Below are 21,057 nucleotides of genomic sequence, written 5' to 3'. Positions count from 1 at the left end.
GCGCTAAATACCTTGTTTTTTAATAAACACACATTTATTTTGTGTAAATTAATCCCAAACTTGAGCAATTTTTTTCCCTCAAATCTTCATACAAATGTCTATGGCGGCTTTCTGTGTTATAAAATCATAAACACAAGTGACGTTTGACTCAGTTGGCCGCTGGCCTCCAAAGAAGGGTCACGTCGGTTTAGGCAGCACTGACAGCTCGCGATCTTATCGTGTACAGATACAAAATCACTGCACATTGGTTGTCATTGCACTTTTTCAACTTTTATGACACCAACATAATTTGATTTGAAATTGAGGAAGCATAATTCTTCCAGTATATTCAATACATTAAATTAAATTAGATAGTGTGCAATATTCTCGTGATATTACAGTCTCGTAAAGGTCTGATGAGGAGCAGGAATATAGCGAATGGATCTAAGTGATGACAATACGCACGAACATTAGGTTAGGGATCAAAAATACAGTCTCTTGGTGCTGGTTGAGGTATGGTCTCGTGAGGATCTGATGAGGGCAGTAACACGGTGGTGGCTCAATTTTATTTCAAAGATGTTAATAGCTAAAAGCATCGAGTTTGGGCTATTAAGTATGTTTTTCAGAGAGAGAGAAAGAGATTTTGTTTTTCCTCAGGATGTGTTAGGTTTACTGGGTTTACTAAGTTCATTCTGTTAATGGCATCAAGTTGTTATGTGTTCATAAGTAATAATTATTTATTAACAAAATGCTGTTGATTTTCCACGAAAATGTAAAAATAAAAATAAAATAAATAAAAATAAATTCGTAACGTAAAATCGTCAATGACGGAATTTCTTCTATAGACAGTAGCCACAAAAAAAAACAAACGATAGATGGCGTGATTTGAAGATAAAGATACATTTTTTCGACACATAGACAGCAACAACAAAAAAATACAGATTTAAAGAAAAGAAACACATACTTATATAAAACAACAAAGAAAAAAAAGGATACACATCAAAATAACTGGAAAAAATATAAGCCCCAATTTACTTGTGTGGGACAGGGAGTGCCATAATATTTTTTATGGGGTACTCCCCATCTATGCGAAATATAAGCTTGATATCTTTACCCGTTTCTGAGAAAAAGGGCGGTGACAGTCAAGGGAACTCCTCAACGGTATATAGCAACTACCTCGTGTTTAGGCTTGAATGATTCGTATTGATTAGTAGGACTTTTTGGAATCATTTGCATCTTACTTTTGATTAAAAATTATTGCAAATAAACTAAAAACTATAAAATAAAATAATAATTAAAAAAATTAAAAAACCGACTTCAAAAAACCACTAAAATGTAAGAAATAATTTAAGGTTTACACAAATTATATGTGACAGTACAAATATACCTAAGCAGGAACTGTTCTTTTTTGAAGTTGGTGCCATATTTCTTCAGATTACTTTGTCACCGCAGACCGCACCAACATCAAAAAAGAACAGTTCCTGCTTAGGTATATTTGTACTGTCACATATAATTTGTGTAAACCTTAAATTATTTCTTACATTTTAGTGGTTTTTTGAAGTCGGTTTTTTATAATTGTATTTTTTTATTTGTAACTTTTTAGTTGTTTTTATTTTATGAAATTTTACGTCGGTAGGTAGTTCATGATCATTTTTTATTTCAATAATTTTGGTGTTGTTATTTAAATACCTTCAATATGCATATTTTTGTAATGTGAAAATCAAGTCCTTTCATTTGATACCTTACACGGCAAAGTTGAATTATTATTTTTTCGATCATCACGTTATGTCCTCAAGAGGGCGCTATGTACATTTTAATGGAACGTCACATAGCCTATAGCCATCGCGCCATCAATACGCTTCTAACAATACCTCATACATCAAAATCTATCAAGCCGTTTAGGCTACAGGAGGGAACAAAGAAACAGACAAACATACATATATACATACATACAATCAAAAAACATTACCCTCCTCCTTCGGCAGTCGGGTAAAAAGGAGTAAGACAGGGTGTCATTCTGAACTTTTGCTCTACGAGTTTTCGAAATTAACAAAATTTTTCATAGAAACTTTGTTGGACATGTGACTTTTTACCATGGAAAACGAATATTTTTTTTCGCGAATTTGCAAATCTCGTAGAACAAAAGTTGTTCAGAATGACCCCTTGAGTCATCCCCTTTTGGCTTAGTATAGCCCTTTTGCGACACTATGTATTTACTTTGCTTTGTCGTCGGGGTTCAGTTGGCTGGAGGATGCCCGAAACTTATTATCTACACTTTAATACTTTTAGTTACCTTTCTACAAGTAAATACCACATTTGTTTGAGAAAGCTAATCGGGTTCCGAGTATAGAGTAAAGTGGCACCCCTATTAATTTCTACTCTTTCCTGGTGCCTACCAGTGTAAGTAAGAATTATACTTACTTACCCTAAAATCACCCAAAATGTACTTGAACATAATTGTCAATAAAGTTGGCGAGAAAAAGTTTATCGACCCACTGTGCAAACTTACATGTGTGCGTGTCACTGCGTGTGCTGTGTGAAGAGCATTGAAAACCCAAAATTGGCGCGGCACGTCACCCTGTACGGGCCCTTAAGACGTGACAAAAGTTTTGCATCACCGTCACTCACATCGCGCAGCTTCAAGAGTGAGTGCGACGGAGAACTTTTGTCACGACTTATTAGCGCCATTCTAAGGCGAAGCGAAGCTCGCAATGGGTCAGCTAGTAAGTGTAATAGATTACGATGTTAGATACTTCGTGGCGACTAGTCTTCGAGACTGGAGTCGCGCGGGCGTATCGTAATGGAAGAAGGGCCTTATAATATTTGCTGTGACGCCGGTGACCATAACAATAATCCTTTAAATCGTTCTCTTAACTTAAAATGCTGTTTATGAATTTTCTGTTTTTTATTGTAATAGCTACCTCGCCAGTATTCGTTTTGTATATCGTGCTGCATATCATTCTGTAAATGTTTTTTTGTTCATAATTATAATTCATCCCAATCAAGCTTTTACAATCGTTTGTGCCGATGACCTCCACCGGGGCAATTAGTAATACTAGTGATTCCTCCTGAAATTAATAGAGTTTTTAAAATAGCCAATGGATTAATTTGAAATGTTGTAGGACAGATTTATCCAGAGTGTCCACATAAAGTCCTCGTAGACGAATTTTGATTACGGTGGTTAATCTCATTAAGATAAGCTACCTACGCAATAGTCTCTAAATTTTCCAACCGACAGCTGTAATATTACTTATATCTGTTAGCATGATGTGTATCATTTCACTATGTTCTAACTAAACTTGGAACCTCAATATGAAAACAAAAATTGAAGGCCTCACCGGGGAATCGAACCCGGGACCTGTAGCAGCAGCAGGTTATGAAGCAGAGCTTCCACCACTAGACCACATAGGCAGTTATTTAGATAGATATAAATTAAATCTAGTTTAGGCCCGGGTCTCCTATTTACTACGGAGTAAATAGGAGACCCGGGCCTTAATGTACTGCAATATTGCAGACGGCGTCAAAGCTAGTCTTTTCCGTTAAGAGTAATTTGGTGCTATTGTTACTGGAACTAGGTTCTCACCTTTTCTTCAGTTTCTCCCATTCCTGCAACAGTGCAGTGCCCAGTGTAGTCCTTGTGCCTCCGTGCATAGTTGATTATGTTCACTTTCTGATTTAATATAAACGGTTTTGTTGTAAACTGGAATCACAATTTTGATTACCTGCTATTGTATAACTACCTTAAAAATTTATGTTAAAAACGGCCGTATCTGGCGGAAACGAACTCAGCTACCACAATCATCTAGGTATTGGGAGGTAAGTTCAAAGTAATTGAATTAGCACGAAGAGGGCGTGAAACGTGGCAGTTCTTGAAAAAAATGCTTTCAAACGGAAGTTATGATTTTTTTTCGATTGGCGTTGTGGCGCCAGAATGGCTTGTAAGTCTCATAATTCTAATAGTAAGGCTCGAACAGCGAACATCTTTTGTGAATGGGATGTTAACCTTTTATTTTTGTGCAAAATCACCCACCACCAGGACCCGAGGTGTGCGGGGTTGCGCAGCCGGAATAACGAGTCCGGCTGTTTGGACCAGGGTACTACGGGCGTCCGGATCTCGAGCCCTCCACTAGCTTGCTAGTGGATCCGGACTTGGGTATGGATTCGTAGTGGCGCGTGGTTAGCTACAGGGGGGGACAACGTTCGTCTGCCCGGTAGCTTGTCACCGGGCTAGATCCACTGCTCCATGGATCCCCGATGTCAGTTAGCACCGAGTTGTCGCGAGCTACAGGTCACTATAATTATATCAAGTAGTTTTAGAAAACGGGTTACGTGTTCGTGCATCTTGTTTATATTCAGATATTTAAATATTTGTGAAAGTGTAACAAACGTTGGTAAACCATACCTAAAACATCTCCATTCACTTATACTAGTGTTTTCTTTGAAATAGTACCATCCGGTATTCGTTATTGTTGTTTGTCATGCCGAAGGGGCTCACAGAAATTTATAAAGAAAGAAATAATACCAAAATTCCAATGTCGTTGAATGGAAAATAATATCCCGAATGATAGGTGAAGTTTTTAAGTTTTCGCCATTGTCCTTTGTACTTCTTTTTAGGGGAGTACTTAATGTGGTTAGTCAACTGGCCCATTACGGCAAACGTATCACTTAAAGTCATTGCCTTGTATTTCGGATATCTGAAAGGATTTTCTAGTATATAACTATGTCGCAGTCATCTGGTTGAATCTGCTATTCGATTGAATCACTAGTTCGTTCAGTCTGTCAGTTGAGTTTTTGTACAATCCGATAGATGTCGTTACAACATAGTGTACCGAACGTCAAATATGGCACACAGAGAGCGAAGAGGTTGAAGTAATAGAATAGAATAGAATAGAATAAAATTTTATTTCAGACCACGTCCATAAAACATTGTAACACATGAAACAAACAAATACAAACATACAAATACAGTAAATACTTAATACTAATAAATACTAATCTAATCTAATCTAATGTTGACAACACACATTACAAATAACTATACACTAACAATACACTGACACACATACACACTAATAAATGAAATAATAATACGAGTAGTTAAAAAGTGAGTAATAAACTCAGAATAAGAACTCACTATTTTTAATAGTACCTACTTCTATTTAGTCTAAAATTTACAAGTTCTGAATGTTTATTTTTCAAGCGTCGTTGTTGTAGAGAACCTGTTCCCACCACAGGTTTCCTCACGGTGTTTTCCTTCACCGTAAGAGCGATGGTATACATTGTACTTATGTTAAAGGAACTCATTGGTACATGTCAGCGCCGGGATTCGAACCCACATCTCTTGCGTGAGAAGCGGGGGCTTATCCGACTGATCTACCACCGCTCCGTAATTACTCGTAGAATCCACGGTTTGTCGGGTTCGAAAAACAACACACTGTATGTTTCTCCAATAATGTTAACTTATTTTTTTTACAAACGCCTCATTAAATGACTAAAGGACCACTCGTCAAGTCGTTGAATGCAACGTTCGACGTCTTGACTGAACGCCATTGAGCGAATGTCAATCGTTAAATGGTATACAGCCGACTTTGTAATGTTTGGTTAGGGTGAACATGACCAGACAAGAGTCAACAAAAACACATTAACTAAACAATAACAACGCATACCTTGATTTTGTAGTTCATAATTAGCCAGTTTCGCCTCAATTTTTTTCTTAAAAGTAGCCGGCGGCGGCATAATAATAGGCTTTAGCTTTATATATATTATAATTCACACTTAAAGCTAATTTATTTGAAAAAAATATCAATACAGGCACTTTCTGTGCCAGCTGTTTGACGTCATATTTGTTTTGGTGACTACTAGCGCCGCAGTGGGAAAACGTTAAACTAAATTTTAATCATCTGACTGATTTTCAGACGGCTATATTATAATCCGCTAACTAGTTGGACGTTTAGTAACGCTTGTTCAACGTTCGGCCTAGTCATACAATTGAATAGCGTCATTCAATGAACGAGCTAGTGATTCAATCAAAAAGAAGATTCAACCAGATGTCTGCGACATATACATAGTCGAGTTTTGAAATGAAGGATTACTACGTAAATACAGTTCTCCCATATTAATAATGCGCATGCAAATCTTCGCAAACTGTCGTATTCCCGGAAACACCCGAATCAGTGCCTTAAACAAAGCACTTGCATTTTGATCCTTGTTCGAAAGAAATAGTAGTCAATATCATGTGACACATAATCGAAAACAATTTGGGCGGTCGGTGGCTGTCACCGATCAGTCAAGGGTCTCAAGGTCAAGATCAATAATTATTACTTTTGTGGAATTATAAAGAGCTGCAATTACACATCGTTCTTGTTATTTTTTTCAAATGTGAATTTAATTTCAACTTTAATTATTTTTGACGATGCCATATTATGAGGCACATTTAAGAGGAGAGTATACCTTCGCGATTCTAGCGAAATAGGTATTTATGAAAACATTTTCTATCGCTTGTACTCTCATGCCCCGGGCACGGGTGCGATAGAGATGCACTGCAGCACGCCACCGATAATAGGTACTTTTCTTGATGAAATTCTGGTTTCGGGAGAAAACGTTTTACACTAACTAAATATCAACCAATCTCTTTGATTTTGATGTCAATCGCTTCAGCATAATATAGGTATTATAGGTTTATAGCTTTCGCTTTTTTTTAAAATACATTGTTTTTGTCCAACAAACGGTTTGATTCAACAAAGTTTTTATCACAAAAATTGCGTTATTTGAGGTGCCTATAAGGTTGAATCTATAGAAAATTTAGAAAAAAGAAAAAGCTATAAACCTAGTTATTCCGTGTGTCAATAACATACAAAAAAATCATGGAGATTGGATAATATTTAGTAGTAGTAAAACGTTTTCTCTTTTTGTATGGACGAGCAAGTGCTATACTTCCCTCTTAAGAATAAAATATGCGTCACATTGATAGACTTCACTTTGCCAATAAAGCCACACCCAAAAGACCAAGTTTGTAATTGTAATATTATTGTGAATGATCAGCGCTGTAAATACTTTTGAACTGAGATTTTAATGTAAACATTTTTATTAATGTGAAATAATCAGTGCTGTAAATACTTTTGAACTGAGATTTCAATTTTTTTATATAAACCTGTGTTTGAAATCCATTTCTCCTTATAATATAAACCTTCTTTCATCCATCTTTACATCAGCTTCAGTAAGACACTTGAAAAGTACCTACTGTAACATTTTCGAAGTAAATTTTAATATTATGGAATATTATGAATTATCGAATCAAATTTCGTTACTGATAAATCAATTATCTCTTTTAGCACCAATTACATAATTCTACTAAAATTTCATGAAGAAAATGCACTTAACCACTCTAAATACATAATAGTTTTCTAACGCTCGGGAATACGACCGTTGCCGAACAATGACGAAGATTTCTATGTGCATTATCAATTTTAGGGAACTGTACGTACTCATTAATTATGTAGAATAGATAGAAAATGTTATTCAAAGAAAATATAAGTAGGTACAGTCAGCTGCATAAGTAGCTGTACACTTTTATACCTTGTCAAACTGCCTAATGTCCTCCTAGTCGAATTTCGATCACTCTCATAGCCCAATGGGACGGATTGACAGACACGACTGGAGAGAGCTAGGCGCAGGACCGACTGCTTTACATGCCCATCCGACAGCATGGATCGTTTCACTGTTCCGGACATCAGGTGATCAGCCTTCTATGTCCATGTCAAACTTAGAACCACAATTTAGAAACACAAATTGATGGTCCCACCCGGGAGTCGAATCCGGGACCTCTGGGTCATGAAGCGAAACTTCTACCACTAGGCCATAGAGGCAGGCCTCAGGCACAAACTGCCTATTTAATCATTGACGGTTTGTTATGAAGTCAGTTTGACAAGGTACAAAAGTGTACAGCTACTTATGCTGACCGTACCTACCATAGACTTAGTATATACTAGCGTATTGACCGACAAAGCGAGCGAGGGAGAAGAAAAAAAAAATGCCTTACGGAAATTTGGCAAGATAGAAAAGGATTGCGAATTCAATGAAACTGTGACTGGTTTTGAATGACAGGGCGTCACAATTGGGCACGCGGAAAATCAACACCTTAGTATTTTGGATTTTTTGCGTACATCGTGGTTTATTTTCAGTAAATCTAATTTTATTCAACAATGGTAACATCTTCTGCGAGTGATTGTGGCGTTAATCATAGAAATAATCCTGAAAATTGCACTTTTCACAGGTAAATACCAAAATCGTCATCACTGCCACGATGCGTTTATTTTTTGTTAAAATTTGTCTTTTATCCTGTATTGAATATAAAATAATGCCAATGCTGTTGTTTACTTTCATATTTTGTGTATGCGGAAGTCCATTTGTTAATAATTTTCATGGTTTAGTGGATATATTTTTCATCAAATTATTTTACATGTACGCTAGGGATTGACTCAAATTAATCGATATCATTATCGATATTTTATCTTGAATGTTACCTATGAAAATAAATGCTAGCTTGCGTTTACCGTCTCGTAACTGAACCATTTTGTCAGGGCAAGGTACATAAACTAATTATTTTCTATAATTTGTCCAACAGATTCCCTCTATAGATACTATAATAAGACGAAAGTCGTTGAAATTAGTTGGACAAGTTGGTTGGAATCCAAAGAAGAACTCTACCATTTGCAGCAATTCGACTTAAGAATGAATGTAAACTTAATAATTTAGGAAACGAAACTGTAATGAACCAGTTAAATAAATAAATATGTGGGAACATCTCAGACACGGCCATCCGAGGCAGAGCCTGTAATATGGGTCAGACAGATGATATAATTATCTAAGATTGTTCTGTTTAAAAGTCAATAAAATAAGGAGCGATGAAAAATGTGTTTTTATTTTTATTTATGCATTTTTTTACACTATGTCAAAATTATAATCTGGACAACAACAGTCTATGGAACAACTCTCTCCAAGGGTCGAACATCGAACTTCAATAACTTATCGATGGTCCTCCAAAGTAAAGAAAGGTACATCACTAGCTAATGCACACACTGAAAAATCAAAATTGGTCACGTTTTATCGAGCTGTCAGTTCGTCTATACGCTAGTATATACTAAGTCTATGGTACCTACTACACTTTTAAGGCGGGTTCAGACACGTATCATTTGCCCGATACGATCACTGTATCCGTATCGTCGACGCGTATCATGATCGCATATATGGACGGTTAATGATACGCGTATCATGATACGCAATCTCGATACGCCGTTGTTATACGGCCCGTCCCATGTCGTGTCGGTTTTTGTCTGATTGTCAAAGGATTATGACTATTGTAAAGATACAGATATGGAGTAATTCGGAGGCGTCTACAACTTGATACGGTACTTGATACAATACGCAGATACGGTACGGTGATCGCATACGGTGATAGGATCGGGAAAATGATATATGTTTGGACCCTGCTTTATTTGTTGCATCGATCGTTAGGGTAAATAATAAAATTATAGGATGCAATCCCTTTGACATAAAAGGAAAACAATTAAAAAAAACGTTCTTTTTTTTTACACTCGGTAATGTAACTGGATAAAATCTGTGAAAGTTGCGCCTGTACTTTTAGGTAAGATCCTAAAAGTACAGGCGCAACCGAGTGTAAAAAAAAGAACGGTTTTTTTTCATTGTAATTTTCTTTCTACATTATTAAGAGTACGTAAGTATTTCCCCTTCAGGTGACATTATAACATTTTACCCTGAATAGGGTGGTACCAACAATGTTTTTTTGTACTCTGGGTGGACACAAATTACGGCTTCATGCTTCGTGGTATGAAAATGGTTTACTAGATATTGTAGTGATTCTAGCTAATTATAAAATAACCGTTCAATGTTACCGACATCACTTCTCAAGCTGTCCCATAGCTTATAACGCTTATTTATACAAACACTAAATGTAAAAAAATTATGTATTCTAAAATTAAAACTGTAATACTCAATTCTCATAAAAATCTACAGCAAAATACAGAATATGATTCTGAGTTTCTTGTTTTATAATGACCTATACGACCTTTAAACACAATATATGCCATTTATTACAAGGAAGTCTAATACCGGTATCCCGGTATTGAGTTGTAATACCGGAACTCAATACCGGTAAGTATTGAAAATAATTCCGGTATTGCATGCCCTAGTTGTATATAATCAAAAAAATATGTACATATACCTACATCAAAAACCAACTTTACTTACCAGACATAAGCTAATGTCAAAAAAGCATTAATAAGATGGACATAGTATTTATTACCTAAGTACCTACACAATACATGATGTATACGTACACTAAACTAAAAAAAAATACAAATTATACAGGGTACTTGGAAAGAGATGTTCCATGAATTTGCTATTTAAAGGTAGATCTAGTTTTTTATAAACAATTCAAGAGTCTAAAGCCGGCCTTAAACCGGCTATGTTTAGTATTCGCTATATAATAAGGGGGGTGTAAGTAAGTTTAGTACTCGCATATCATTTTCGTCTCGAGGAAGCAGTGCGCCGCCGTGACAATCTTGGTTGGAGCCACGAGGGCGCCCCCGCAGAATGTAACGTAGTACAACACCCCGTCCGTCCACACTACCTCAACCCTCTTGAGTGCCACCTGTTAAGCACCAGCATTATAATATACTGATCAATTTTCGATCCGTTCTTTTCCGGACGCTTCCGTGCTTCGGACGGCACGTTAAGCCGTGGGTCCCGGTTGCTGCTTCGGCAGCAGTCGTTAAGCCTAGTCAGAGGCCTTCGAGCAGCTTGAAAAATATCTCACAGTCGGGTTTCCCACTTACCCGACAACTCTCTCAGTACAAGGTTGCTTGTGTTGGGGTCCTCCAACCCGCACTAGGCCAGCGTGGTGGACTAGGCCTCAAAACCTTCCGTCATTGCAAGGATACCCGTGCCCCAGCAGTGGGGACATGATGGATCGTGATGATGTGACTATAAGAACTATAATATAACTTACATAGAATGGTACTTGCCCGAGCCTGGCTTCAACTCCATTTACCACTCGTCGAGTAATTTGTTCGTCATTCACCTCATTCGCTAGCAGCTCCTTATTTTCATTTAGACGCGTAGTGGTTATATTAGTGGTCATATTGAGGTTTTGTGCTCTTAATAGTTCTAAGCTAAATAAAAGGCTTAAAATAATATAAAATGATTTCAAATAATACATATTTTCAACATACATATTCTATAAGTGAATTCGTGATGAATTCATTTTCTTCTTTTTATACAAAGCTGATAGGTGGTAGCCTCAGCTGATTTTGATAGGTACTATATTTGTGTTTTTTTTCTCTGTGCTATTTTGGCTGTTTACACTCGGGTACGCCTTGTTCTAAGGTTTGCATTTACCAAAATCACAAAATCTCACAGTTAATAATAATAATATTAAAGTGCGACAAACTTATCTGTTCCGGTGAGAGCGAACTTAATTGATCCATAAGTATCTCATTACTTACTACTGAATTATATATTGGTATATAGATTAGATGGGTTTATTAAAACCACAAGAGCGAATTACCACTACTGGCAAATTTAAAATCTTATAGAATGAAGAAATATGTATTAGACATTTACGTGAGCTCTCACCGGAACAGATAAGTTTGTGACACTGTACTTATTACTTTGCTTCCATCTATGGTATAATGTTATAATGTAAATCGTCCTTGCGGTTTAAATAAACTCATGTAATCTACAAGGCGGGCGAGATAACTAGACACCTGGGTTAAATGACATTTGTCTTTAGTACTGAGTGCAAAAAAAGTAATATCTATATTGCCAAAAATATTTCTTTTCTTCCTCTTTGCTATCAGTAAATATTTTTATAATTAAGCTCGAATAGAAAAATAATAAACCTCGCCATACTGCGCAGTTTGAATTTTATAAAGAAAATTGTTGCGAGACAGTAAACATAATGGCTCCACTACACGTCTGTGGATGCATCTGCAGACGTACGCGAATGCATCTGCAGACAAATCTCTACAGCGACCACACGTCTGTTGATCGGTCAGTCTGATCATCGAGTCATCGATCGTTACGGTAAATAATAAAATTATAGGATGCAATCCCTTTGACATAAAAGTAAAACAATGAAATCTTACCTAAAAGTACAGGCGCAACTTTCACAGATTTTATGCAGTTACATTACCGAGTGTAAAAAAAAAGAACGTTTTTTTTCATTATAATTTTCTTTATACATTATTAAGAGTACGTAAGTATTTCCCCTTCAGGTGACATTATAACATTTTACCCTGAATAGGGTGGTACCAACAATGTTTTTTTGTACTCTGGGTGGACACAAATTACGGCTTCATGCTTCGTGGTATGAAAATGGTTTACTAGATATTCTAGTGATTCTAGCTAATTATAAAATAACCGTTCAATGTTACCGACATCACTTCTCAAGCTGTCCCATAGCTTATAACGCTTATTTATACAAACACTAAATGTAAAAAATAATGTACCTATTCTAAAATTAAAACTGTAATACTCAATTCTCATAAAAATCTACAGCAAAATACAGAATATGATTCTGAGTTTCTTGTTTTATAATGACCTATACGACCTTTAAACACAATATATGCCATTTATTACAAGGATGTCTAATACCGGTATCCCGGTATTGAGTTGTAATACCGGAACTCAATACCGGTAAGTATTGAAAATAATTCCGGTATTGCATGCCCTAGTTGTATATAATCAAAAAAAGATGTACATATACCTACATCAAAAACCAACTTTACTTACCATTACCAGACATAAGCTTATGTCAAAAAAGCATTAATAAGATGGACATAGTATTTATTACCTAAGTACCTACACAATACATGATGTATACGTACACTAAACGAAAAAAAATTACAACCTATACAGGGTACTTGGAAAGAGATGTTCCATGAATTTGCTATTTAAAGGTAGATCTAGTTTTTATAAACAATTCAAGAGTCTAAAGCCGGCCTTAAACCGGCTATGTTTAGTCTTCGCTATATAATAAGGGGGGTGTAAGTAAGTTTAGTACTCGCATATCATTTTCGTCTCGAGGAAGCAGTGCGCCGCCGTGACAATCTTGGTTGGAGCCACGAGGGCGCCCCCGCAGAATGTAACGTAGTACAACACCCCGTCCGTCCACACTACCTCAACCCTCTTGAGTGCCACCTGTTGAGCACCAGCATTATAATATATACTGATCAATTTTCGATCCGTTCTTTTCCGGACGCTTCCGTGCTTCGGACGGCACGTTAAGCCGTGGGACCCGGTTGCTGCTTCGGCAGCAGTTGTTTAGCCTAGACAGAGACCTTCGGGCAGCTTGAAAAAAATCTCACAGTCGGGTTGCCCACTTACCCGACAACTCTCTCAGTACAAGGTTGCTTGTGTTGGGGTCCTCCAACCCGCACTAGGTCAGCGTGGTGGACTAGGCCTCAAAACCTTCCGTCATTGCAAGGATACCCGTGCCCCAGCAGTGGGGACATGATGGATCGTGATGATGTGACTATAAGAACTATAATATAACTTACATAGAATGGTACCTGCCCGAGCCTGGCTTCAACTCCATTTACCACTCGTCGAGTAATTTGTTCGTCATTTACCTCATTCGCTAGCAGCTCCTTACTTTCATTTAGACGCGTAGTGGTTATATTACTTATATTAGTGGTCATATTGAGGTTTTGTGCTCTTAATAGTTCTAAGCTAAACAAAAGGCTTAAAATAATATAAAATGATTTCAAATAATACATTTTTTCAACATACATATTCTATAAGTGAATTCGTGATGAATTCATTTTCTTCTTTTTATACAAAGCTGATAGGTGGTAGCCTCAGCTGATTTTGATAGGTACTATATTTGTGTTTTTTTTCTCTGTGCTATTTTGGCTGTTTACACTCGGGTACGCCTTGTTCTAAGGTTGGCATTTACCAAAATCACAAAATCTCACAGTTAAAATAACGCTCTTTAAATCGTACTGCACCACATTCTACACCTGCAGCTTGTGGGCCTTCTACACGCAAAAATCGTACAGTGCCCTCCGGGTGCAGTTTAACAATGCGTTCCGGAGTCTGCTGGGGCTGTCCCGACGCTGCAGTGCGTCAGGCATGTTTGTGGAGGCGCGAACAGATTGCTTCTATGCAACTATGCGAAAGCGAGCCGCCTCGCTGGTGCGACGCGTGCGGGCCAGCCCCAACAGCCTCCTGACCACCATTGCGGCCAGGGCGGCCAGGCTCGACTGTCCCTATGTGGGTCGCTGTTCCCTGCTGCATGCTAGCGTCCCCACCTGGCAGAGGCCACCCGCATAGGACCAGTTTCATTTGTGTTTTTATTAATTGTGTTTAAATTAATTTATGTTGTTGTGTATCCTGTCTACTAACATAGAAATAAGGGCTATTGTTACTAACAACAACTATGGGTTATTTTTGTAATTATGAAAAATTACCTGAAATAAATGAATTTATTATTATAATAATTATAATATTAAAGTGCGACAAACTTATCTGTTCCGGTGAGAGCGAACTTAATTGATCCATAAGTATCTCATTACTTACTACTGAATTATATATTGATATATAGATTAGATGGGTTTATTAAAACCACAAGAGCGAATTACCACTACTGGCAAATTTAAAATCTTATAGAATGAAGAAATATTAGAAATTTACGTGAGCTCTCACCGGAACAGATAAGTTTGTGGCACTGTACACTATAACATTATACCATAGATGGAAGCAAAGTAATAAGTACAGTGTCACAAACTTATCTGTGCCGGTGAGAGCTTACGTAAATGTCTAATATTTCGTCATTCCATAAGATTTTAAGTTAGCCCGTAGTGGTAAATCGTCCTTGCGGTTTAAATAAACCCATGTAATCTATATAAATATATAATTCAATAGTAAGTATTGAGATATGGATCAATTTAGTTCGCTCTCACCGGAACAGATAAGTTTGTCACTCTATAGGCACTTATTACTTCCTCGCTACTACACACATTCTACACTGCTCCGAGTATTAGCAATTTTGTGATAGAGCCAGATCAAATTTCCCATGACATTTCTATGATGAAATTTCCAGAAACTATTCGACTATTTTGTTAAGGCGAATATACAGGATCGCTTGGTTGGAAATAATAACGGTACTGTCATGACATGATACAGGCATACTGAGCCCACGCCACGTATGTTCGTCTAAACTACGCAATTTTAATGAAAATGTATAACATATAGGAACACACTTGTACCATTCAATTCAACGCTGAGGGACATGGAGAATGGATTAGATTAGATGTGATATTATACGTCATCTCCATATAATATTCTTAACAGATATGTCAAAACTCAACCACTAATGAAGAAATTGCCACTAAGATTTTTATTATACTGGTTACATGGGACCAGTATGCACGCACACCATCACCATCTTTCCCACGTTGCGTAGACTCAGTTGGTCCTAAGAACAACCTTTGAATGAATGCTATATTATTTCCATAATCTTTTAAATTAGGGGATAACGTACCTATAAAAGAAATACATACTACATAAAATGTGTTAATTAATATTTATTCATAAATAACATCATTGGTTCTACCTTTTTTGGCATAAGATTTATTTGCCTAATCTCGTATTGCATAGTAACGTTTGGTCAAAGTCTCGTTACGCCGAAAATCGTATGGCATAAATCTCGTTTAGTAAAAAGTTATTTCGCATAACATTGTTTAGTCTAATAATGGTATGGCCAAATCTTGAATAGCCTAATAATGCTATGGCATAGGTTTATTAGGTTTATACAAAGTAATAATATTCGTTTGGCTTTAACCTTGACGGAGCGTCTCCCTACATAGCGCAAACTGGTGCCTTGTATTGTTTCCGCTGTTTGGAAAACGCTCCGCTCCGCTTCGCTGCGCTCCGCTTTGGTTTTGATGAACATGTGCACCTAACACGCTCCTCCTCGCTTTGCTCGTCGTCGCACCTATTTTTAGGTTTCGATCTCATGGGGTTTGTAATAATTGTATTGGTCGTTGACTTTCGATTTTTTGATCATACAATATCGTGATTTTCGGGATGTAGGAGAAAAATACCACAATTTGTACATTTACTACATACTTAATATATTATTTATTAAGATAACATTACGAGAAACAAGATTATACGTAGGTATAGACCAACATAAATTTGAGCAAACGAAACTTAGGTGTTTAAAGATTGTGCCTAAAGAGTTTTAGACGAAACGAGCCTTATGCCACATAAGTCTTGGCAAAGTGATGGTTCGGCCAAAAAAGTTTAGACCATACGAGTTATGCGAAATGAGTTTTGGTCAATAAAGATTATGCGAGATGAGCGGAACCCAACATCATTCATAAAATTGATCTTAAAATATATCAATCACAAAAGTTTTAAGGTCTACCATTGCATAAATTTAATATCAAAAATATACCTACACACATTGAGTGAGTGTATTGCATCATTGGTCTCGCTTCGTTTCTATCAATATAACCTGCAAAAGATGAGGTCCTAGTGTAAAATGACACCCCTGTTCTTCTAGGGACGGTTCCAGACACGATCCCCACTAGGATCCCAAACGATGACTCTCCTTTTTCTCCGGTGCTGCTGCAAAACAACGGCCCTCCGGAGTCACCCTAGGAATGAAAATGTACTCAGAATTCGTAGGTACTTCTTATTTTTAGGTTTTTATTTTATCTATAGTTGCATGTTAGTGTAAGTTAGCTGTTGTGAATAAAAAATGTTGCACCTATAGTTGAGGTACGTTCGTGAACAATACTTGTATAAAAATAATATTAAAACCTGTATGTATGCTATCCTGATGGTGTAACCTTAAATAAATAAATAAATGTGTTCTCAAGATTAATTATCAACTATCATTATTATGGTCAAAACAAGTCCAATATGTACTAGGAATAGACGCACTATACAGAAGACAGAGCAGTACAATTACATTCTCATTCTTGCCTTTGTCGGCTATTAAGGAGGATACATACTGCTGTATATAACGTATCATGCAATGCATCATGTCATGAAAGGATATTTTGAAGTGTCTTCGGTTTGTATGGAAATTCTTTCAATGGGTGTTACATTACATGTTACATAAGAACAGTGTGTATCCGCATTTAAAGAGCATTCAATACCATCGATACTCGTGCAGGAGTTGAGAGTGTTTCGAACAGACGTGGTCCTTCTTTGAATTTGTCTGATGATGAGGTGAACAATGATGAGCTAGTTATTATGGCAGTATGGTCACCGAAGTTAGGGATGGTAAACCATAAATGTTAGGCAAAGGAGAATGGCCAAATCTCTATGGCGTCATGACCTGCCAGAGCAGCCATTGATGAAACATAATACTGATGTGTATCCCATGACTACAGTATATCCTGGTGTATACTTTATTATTATAAGGTATGTATGTAGAACGAAGATATAGGTGCTGAAAGATCAAGTCTTTGTACTGTACTAGATATTTCCCTCGAACTAAGTATCGTTTTTTAAAGTGGTTTAGATATTTTTTTTAATTTTTTCCTCATATAGAACACTTTTATGACTGAATAAAAAGGTTTGGTTAGTGGCTGCAAAGCGGGTCAGATTTGGCCATTCTCTTTTAACTTAGACACATGAGAAAGAATGGGAGGCCCTATGCATGATCCGATGGACCGACGACCTGGGAATGTATTCACGATGATGGCAAAGATTATACTGTATTTCCTGTGATCTATTTTCAACAGTGGACAAGTACGGACATACTGTGAAGCTTCTAAGTTGTCATTGTATCTGCTACCTTGCCAGTATCCGCTATGGATTTTGTGCTGCATATTATTTTGTAAGTGTGTAGGTTTCTGTGCCTCCTTCCAACCCGCCGTCTGCACTCGTGAGTGCGAATGATCTGTACCGTGGCCATCAGCAAGTGTGACGATGCCTTCTGAAATGAGTGGAATAACACAGAGATTGAGTGGTGACGACAGTGCAATTTTAGGTTTATTATGGTCTTCCGATCTGCGTAATATATGGCATATCCACCACTTTTTCATAAGCTGGATTTCCTAGTCGGTATCTTATGAAGTTTTTTTTTTTAATATGATCTATCTAATTACCTGAGAATACTTATTTGCTCACATTTGTTTCAGTTCGTCCAAACCCAGCAACAGTGCAGTGTCCTGTATAATCTTTGTGACTCCGTGCAAAGTTTATTGTATTCACTTGCTGATTTAATTCAAACGGTTCTGTTGTAAACTGGAATTGTGCAAAAATTACTTTTGTGTAACATTTAATACAACCTATCCGAAATGTTATATTAATAGCAAGTCGTGATGTAGTATAAAAATTATGGAAAAAAAACCTACATACCAAAATAGCAATATCATTTTGAGGAAAACTATAACTTGAATGATAAGTGAGATTTTTAAGTGTTCGCCATTGTCCTTCGTTTTTTTTTTTAGAGGAGTAGGTAGCTTTATTAGTCAACTGGCCCATTACGGCAAATTTATTTTTTAAACTTTTTGGGGTATTTCTTGCGATTCTGAAAGGATATGCTGGTATAAATGTCACAGGCATTTTGTATGATCTCGCCGTTTACATGCGGCGTCGTCAGTTTACAAACGCTCGCTGTTTTGTAATATGCCGAAGGCAAAATGTATATTGCCGTGTCATTTTATAGTATGCCACAACATTTCATTGACAATCCATACGCCGTTTACATAATGCCGCGGCAAATTGAAGAATTTTGTTCTGGTTCTTACCACGCGCGGCGCTGTTGATCACAACAACAAAAATGGCGTCATGTAGTAGTTCTTTGACTCAATAAATACTCAAAACAATGCAAATATTACGAGTGTAGAAGCATTTTCACCAAATAATTGTGACTTTAAAGTCATTTATTACAGTGCAGGAGCAGTAAAAAGGCCGTAGACAAACGATAAAGTTTTTGAGGTTATCCCGCACCTAAAAACTACTACGTTATCCATATATCCCGGTGTACGGAGGACACATGCAGGATATTAATTTAGAGCTTAATAAATTGTTTAGTATAGGGTTCAGCGTTTTCCTAAGTTTAGTGCATTTAGGGCACCAGTGTTTGTTTTATCTGGAAATGCATCGTTTTATTGTTCTATACTACGTTTTTTATTTAAATATTTCTTTTTATTAAATATTTAAAATTATGTAGTGCTTAGGTACCTACTTTAGAGTACAAAAGTAAAAAGTATTAGGTACTTGAAATCCTGAAATAAAGTCAGATTTTTCCATTTGTTCAAAGTTCAAACTGTGTTTTATCATGGCCACCCTAAAACTGCAATTAACGTCGAAAACAGAACGATTGAACGATTTATCAATATGCCTTCGGCAAATTACAAAACAGCGAGCGTTTGTAAACTGACGACGCCGTATGTAAACGGCGAGATCTTACAAATTGCCTGCGACATAAACAAGGCATTACGACAATAGTCTGGTGTACTCTGATGGTAATTGTCATTGTCATCTTCGTAGTATGTTCAAAATATCCTGTAGCTTTAATGTAATTCAATGTTACCTGCCATGACTACGCCATCTTTCGTTTAGAAAAACTACAAGTTGCCGCAAGACATGCCTTGGAGAGCTGATAGGCCAAGCTAAGGAGTGACCAGAATATTGCAATATAACCTTAGTTAAAATCGACACGTCGGATCAGCTTTTTGCGTGCCGCTGGTGAAAAATTCATAATGTAACGTCTTATTACGGTTTTCTGGTCAATCCTGCCTACCTACCCGCAAGTCTTTTTGGTTCTGCAGAAGCAATGCGCGGCTGAGAGGATCTTGGCTGGTGCCACGAGGGTGCCCCCGCAGTAGTTAGTGCCTCTGAACACGCCCCGCGACCACGACCCCCCCTTGAATGATACCTGAAGAATAATCATTAAGAAGCATAATCATTGTGTTAACTGGCTGTTTCTCGCGAATTGACTAGTTTCTTGAGAGTCAAGAAAAAAAGTCTCTCAAAGTTTCCCTTTTATAATATTAGTGGGATTTAATCAAAACCAGTTCAGACTTCTTGTGAATAATCCCCAGCCAACAATACTTATTTTTTATTGGTTTTCCTTAACTAAAAAATAGGTAAGTATAGGTGTATGGGATAAAATTCAAAATAATGTGGGATCCATAATAATTACGTCCATTAGTCTTAATATGCAACTTAAATATAAAATAATGATAACTATGACTATAGCACTTACTATGAATGGTACCTGGCCAAGATTGGCTTTAACTCCATTCACAACTCGTCGTGTAATTTCTTCATCATCTATCATCAGCTCTTTACTCTCGTTTAGATGCGTCTTTAGCGTCACAGTGCTTATGTTGAGGTTTTCTGCTTTAAAGTGATCTAAGCTAAACAAAAAACATAAAATAATACAAAATATATTATGCAAAAATTGCATAGTTTACTGATGTTTTATTCCGCTGTGGCGTTCATTTCATAGTTATGAAGTTTACCAACATTATAAAAAACACAGAATTATGTTATGTTATTCTTCTGAGTGCCAGCAATTCAGCAATAAAAGGTTGGTCATGGTCAGTCAGGGAAAGTTCAACCCTTCGTTTTATGGTCCTTGGTTGGTCCCGTTCTCCAGAGAAGTGGAAATTATACTTGGATCAATTTAATGAATTATTTTTTGGTAGTATAGTTTATAGACAAACATTATATTATTTGGGGGGGGGGGGCTGATATAACTACAGTGCCACAAACTTATCTGTTCCGGTGAGAGCTCACGTAAATGTCTAATATTTCTTAATTCTGTAAGATTTTATGTTTGCCAGTGGTGGAAATTCGCCCTTGCGGTATTAATAAACCCATATAATATTTAATTAACAATATATAATTGATTTTTAGGTAATGAGATATGGATTAATTTAGTTCGCTGTCACCGGAACAGATAAGTTTGTCGCACTATAGGGGGGCTGTTTCTACCATTTGGACTTTGTATAGGTATAGAAATAGAATAACACAAAGTCCTTGAGTAGTACAACTTAATACTTCCATGGTTTTCTGTGATTCAGA

The 21,057-nt window shown here is 36.8% G+C and overlaps 2 protein-coding genes across 5 annotated transcripts in view; both read right to left on the bottom strand.

Moving 5' to 3' along the window:
• Positions 1-13,849, bottom strand: part of LOC105397812 (venom peptide isomerase heavy chain) — a 90,872-nt gene extending 77,023 nt beyond the window's left edge. For 2 of the 4 annotated variants that reach the window (XM_048629646.1, XM_048629647.1), the window contains exons 1-5: positions 11,006-11,289; positions 10,512-10,648; positions 4,502-4,673; positions 3,563-3,679; positions 2,901-3,047 (exon numbers count right to left, since the gene is read on the bottom strand). In XM_048629646.1, coding sequence (XP_048485603.1) covers positions 2,901-3,047; positions 3,563-3,679; positions 4,502-4,673; positions 10,512-10,648; positions 11,006-11,230 — 798 coding nt within the window. In that variant the 5' untranslated portion in view covers positions 11,231-11,289. Of the gene's footprint in view, positions 1-2,900; positions 3,048-3,562; positions 3,680-4,501; positions 4,674-10,511; positions 10,649-11,005; positions 11,290-13,556 lie in introns of those variants that run through there. The other 2 variants (XM_048629643.1, XM_048629644.1) reach the window with 2 other exon arrangements.
• A 2,528-nt stretch (positions 13,850-16,377) lies between these two features.
• LOC119692490 (chymotrypsin-2) lies at positions 16,378-20,486 on the bottom strand. Its single transcript, XM_038113246.2, has 6 exons — positions 20,234-20,486; positions 19,773-19,903; positions 18,379-18,550; positions 18,148-18,264; positions 17,813-17,953; positions 16,378-16,661 (listed from the first exon to the last, which is right to left on the bottom strand). Exons 1-6 carry the CDS (start codon positions 20,435-20,437, stop codon positions 16,419-16,421), a joined length of 1,008 nt encoding a protein of 335 aa, XP_037969174.2. The 5' UTR covers positions 20,438-20,486; the 3' UTR covers positions 16,378-16,418.
• Positions 20,487-21,057: the final 571 nt, after the last annotated feature.

The sequence above is a fragment of the Plutella xylostella genome, chromosome 23 (assembly GCF_932276165.1).
Source record: "Plutella xylostella chromosome 23, ilPluXylo3.1, whole genome shotgun sequence".
Classification (NCBI taxonomy): Eukaryota; Metazoa; Arthropoda; class Insecta; order Lepidoptera; family Plutellidae; genus Plutella; species Plutella xylostella.
The sequence above is the reverse complement of the archived record's forward strand: the minus strand, read 5'-3'. Positions and strand labels throughout refer to the sequence as shown.